The sequence below is a fragment of the Quercus lobata genome, chromosome 11 (genome assembly GCF_001633185.2).
Source record: "Quercus lobata isolate SW786 chromosome 11, ValleyOak3.0 Primary Assembly, whole genome shotgun sequence".
Classification (NCBI taxonomy): Eukaryota; Viridiplantae; Streptophyta; class Magnoliopsida; order Fagales; family Fagaceae; genus Quercus; species Quercus lobata.
In genome coordinates, this window is record NC_044914.1 from 24,259,075 (window position 1) to 24,261,996 (window position 2,922).

Here is a 2,922-nt window from a genome sequence, read left to right on the forward strand (position 1 = left end):
CACTTTTGTAGTGGTAATTTTCAATAGGAGTCACGAATTCTGTTTTTTCTTAATCACCCAAGGCTAGTGGTATTTGACAATAGCCTTGAAAGGCATCCAAAAAACTCATCCGAGGATGGCCTACAGTTACATCCACTAACTGGTCTATCAGAGGCATGGGGAACGGGTCTTTTGGACACGCCTTATTTAAGTCTGTGAAGTCCACACAAACTCGCCATTTCCCACTCTTCTTCTTTACCACTACAATATTGGCCAACCACTCGGGATAGAAAACTTCCTTGATAACTCCTGCTTTTTTGAGCTTCATCACTTCGTCCCTAATAGCGTTGGCATGCTCTTTCGACGGGTGCCGGGGTGGTTGCTTCTTGGGAGTAACGGATGGGTTAACATTTAGGTGGTGGCAGATGAAGCTCGGATCAACCCCTGGGGCCTCATAGGCGTCCCATGCAAACACGTCCACGTTTTCTCTAAAAAACCCAATCAGTTCTTCTTTCTCTTGGGGAGGTAGTTCCAAGTCGACTTGAAAGAACTTTTCTAGATCAACGCCAACGGCTACCTTTTCTAGATCTTCACATTTTACCTCCTTGGCTGACTCATTACCGGCAATGCCGGGGTGGCTGCTTGCTATAAGCCCTTTCTAGTAGAGGCCAAGGGTTCAGCACTAGGTTGGCGTGAGATGGCAGCCACTATGCACTATTTGGCCATGGTCTGATTCCCCACAATCTCTTTGACCTAGCCCTCCGACGGGTATTTCACCTTTTGGTGTAGTGTAGAAGAGACAGCCCCTAGGGCATGAAGCCAAGGTCTAGCCACTATAGCTGTGTAAGGTGAATAAGCGTCAACTACAATGAAATCCATCTCTACCACATTTGTATCGGTCTGTATGGGCAGTCTGATCTGGCCCCTTAGAGTAACGGTCTTCCTCTCGAAACTTACCAAAGGGGAATCATATGCCGTTAGGTTTTCGGGTTTTAAGTTTAGCCCCCTGTACAGGTCGGGATACATTATTTCCACAGCACTGCCCTGATCTACCAGCACTCTCTTCACATCAAATCCCCCAATCCTGAGTGTGACTACTAGAGTATCGTCATGGGGTTGGATGGTTCCGATCTTATCTTCGTCTAAGAATCCCAACACAGGTGAGGCTCCCTTCTTGGCCTTTTTGGTCTCTCGATCGTTATCCTCGGTGGAAAGCCGAGCCACAGACATTACTTTAGAAGGATAAGAGCCGGTCCTTCCTGGAGCAGGAAGGATGACATTTATCGTGCCTATGGGAGGTCTTAAGGATGTGTCTCTCCGGGGCTCCTGGTTTGCCTGGCCTTGATGACCACTGGAAGGAAGTAAAAGGTGCCTCAGTTTCCCTTCTCAGACCAGCTGATCCAGGTGGTTCCAAAGGTTCCTGTAGTCTTCTGTAGTATGTCCGTGGTCCTGGTGGTACTGACAATACAGACTCTAATTGCACTTCATGGAGTCTCCAGCCATCTTATTCGACCACTTGAAGAATGACTCATTCTTGATTTTCTCTAAAACCTGATGTACCAATTCTCTGAATACGGCGTTAACCATCTGCGTGTTGGTTGATCCGGATTGCCCTGTGAAATCTCTCCTTGGATGGTTATTGTTGTATCGATCCAACCTAAAATCACTCCTCTTTTGAGAGATAACCTTGTCCTTTCCTTTCCCTTGCATCTGGTCCTCTTCCACTCTTTTGTATTTGTCAATCCGGTCCATAAGTTGACGTACACTGGTGACAGGCTTGCCAATTAAGGATTTCCTCAAGCCGTGCTCGGTTGGGAGACCACTTTTAAAAGTGCTGATGGCAATGTCATCAAAGTTACCGTTCGTCTCATTATACATTTCCCAATATTTGTCCGAGTATGCTTTTAGAGTTTCTCCCTCATGCATGGATAATGACAACAACGAACTTAGAGGCCGAGGAACCCTGCTATTCGTAATGAAGCGAGAGCCAAAGGCTTGGATAAGCTGCTTATAGGAATCTATGGAGTTCGTCTTCAAGCCATTGAACCACCTCATCACTACAAGTCCTAGGCTGGACAGGAAAACCTTGCACATCAAAACTTCGTTCTGGGAGTGGATGGTCATTCTTTGATTAAACTGGCTCATATGCTCTATGGGGTCTGTTCAACCATTATAAACGGTGAACGTAGGCTGATGGAACCGCCGAGGTAGCCTAGCCCTTTCTATCTTGTGCGTGAAGGGTGACTTAGAGATCTGATCCAGAGCTTTACTCATGGCATCATTACCCAGACCCCTACTAGATGAGCCCTGGTGTTTTCGTCTATGATGGTGCTCGTCTTCATAAGAGAAGGTCTCGCTTGGAGGAGTTCTAGGTCTTGCTTGGAGGAGTTCTTGATCTTTGCCTGTAATTGCCGTCCTCTTCATCATTAAAGGATATGTCAGAACTAGAAGGAGACTGCCTCTGTTGTGCATGGCGCAGTTTCTTTTTCAAGTCATCTATCTCCTGCTGCATGGCTTAGTTGTTGTTTTGTCTTTAGGATATGCGACTGCCCACTTAGGAGTGTCTTTTGCTCGTCTGGGTGGTATGCACACTCCCCTCTCGATTCCTTTCATTCTCCTGATTTTGTTCATGTTCAGGGTCAGGAAAATTACCCTGTCGTTGGCATGGGTTTTCATGGTGTGGACTTGATCCTACCATGTCTAATTGTTGCACTCACTAACACACAAGTTTTTCCCACAAACGGCGCCAATTGTAGGGACTGAGCACTATACCTAAGGGATGAGTGAATTCAAGCCCAGCAAGCCCAATACAATAAATTTGTATAAAGTAGATAGAAGAACTGGGCTTTAATGAGTGTAGCAACAGTTGAAGATGATTTAGAGAATGAATAAGCAAAACAAATATGGACTTGAGCAAGCAATTCAATCCTCGACATTAGTCCG

The 2,922-nt window shown here is 46.0% G+C and overlaps 1 protein-coding gene across 1 annotated transcript; it reads right to left on the reverse strand.

Annotated features, from left to right (window-relative positions):
• Nucleotides 1–1,452: 1,452 nt before the first annotated feature.
• Nucleotides 1,453–2,103, reverse strand: LOC115966608. The gene has a single exon (XM_031085812.1). The coding sequence runs from the start codon at nt 2,101–2,103 to the stop codon at nt 1,453–1,455; it is 651 nt and encodes a 216-aa protein (XP_030941672.1).
• Nucleotides 2,104–2,922: the final 819 nt, after the last annotated feature.

Coding starts and splice junctions, on each gene's coding strand:
- LOC115966608 (XM_031085812.1), bottom strand. CDS start 2,103: ATGACCATCCACTCCCAGAACGAAGTTTTGATGTGCAAGGTTTTCCTG.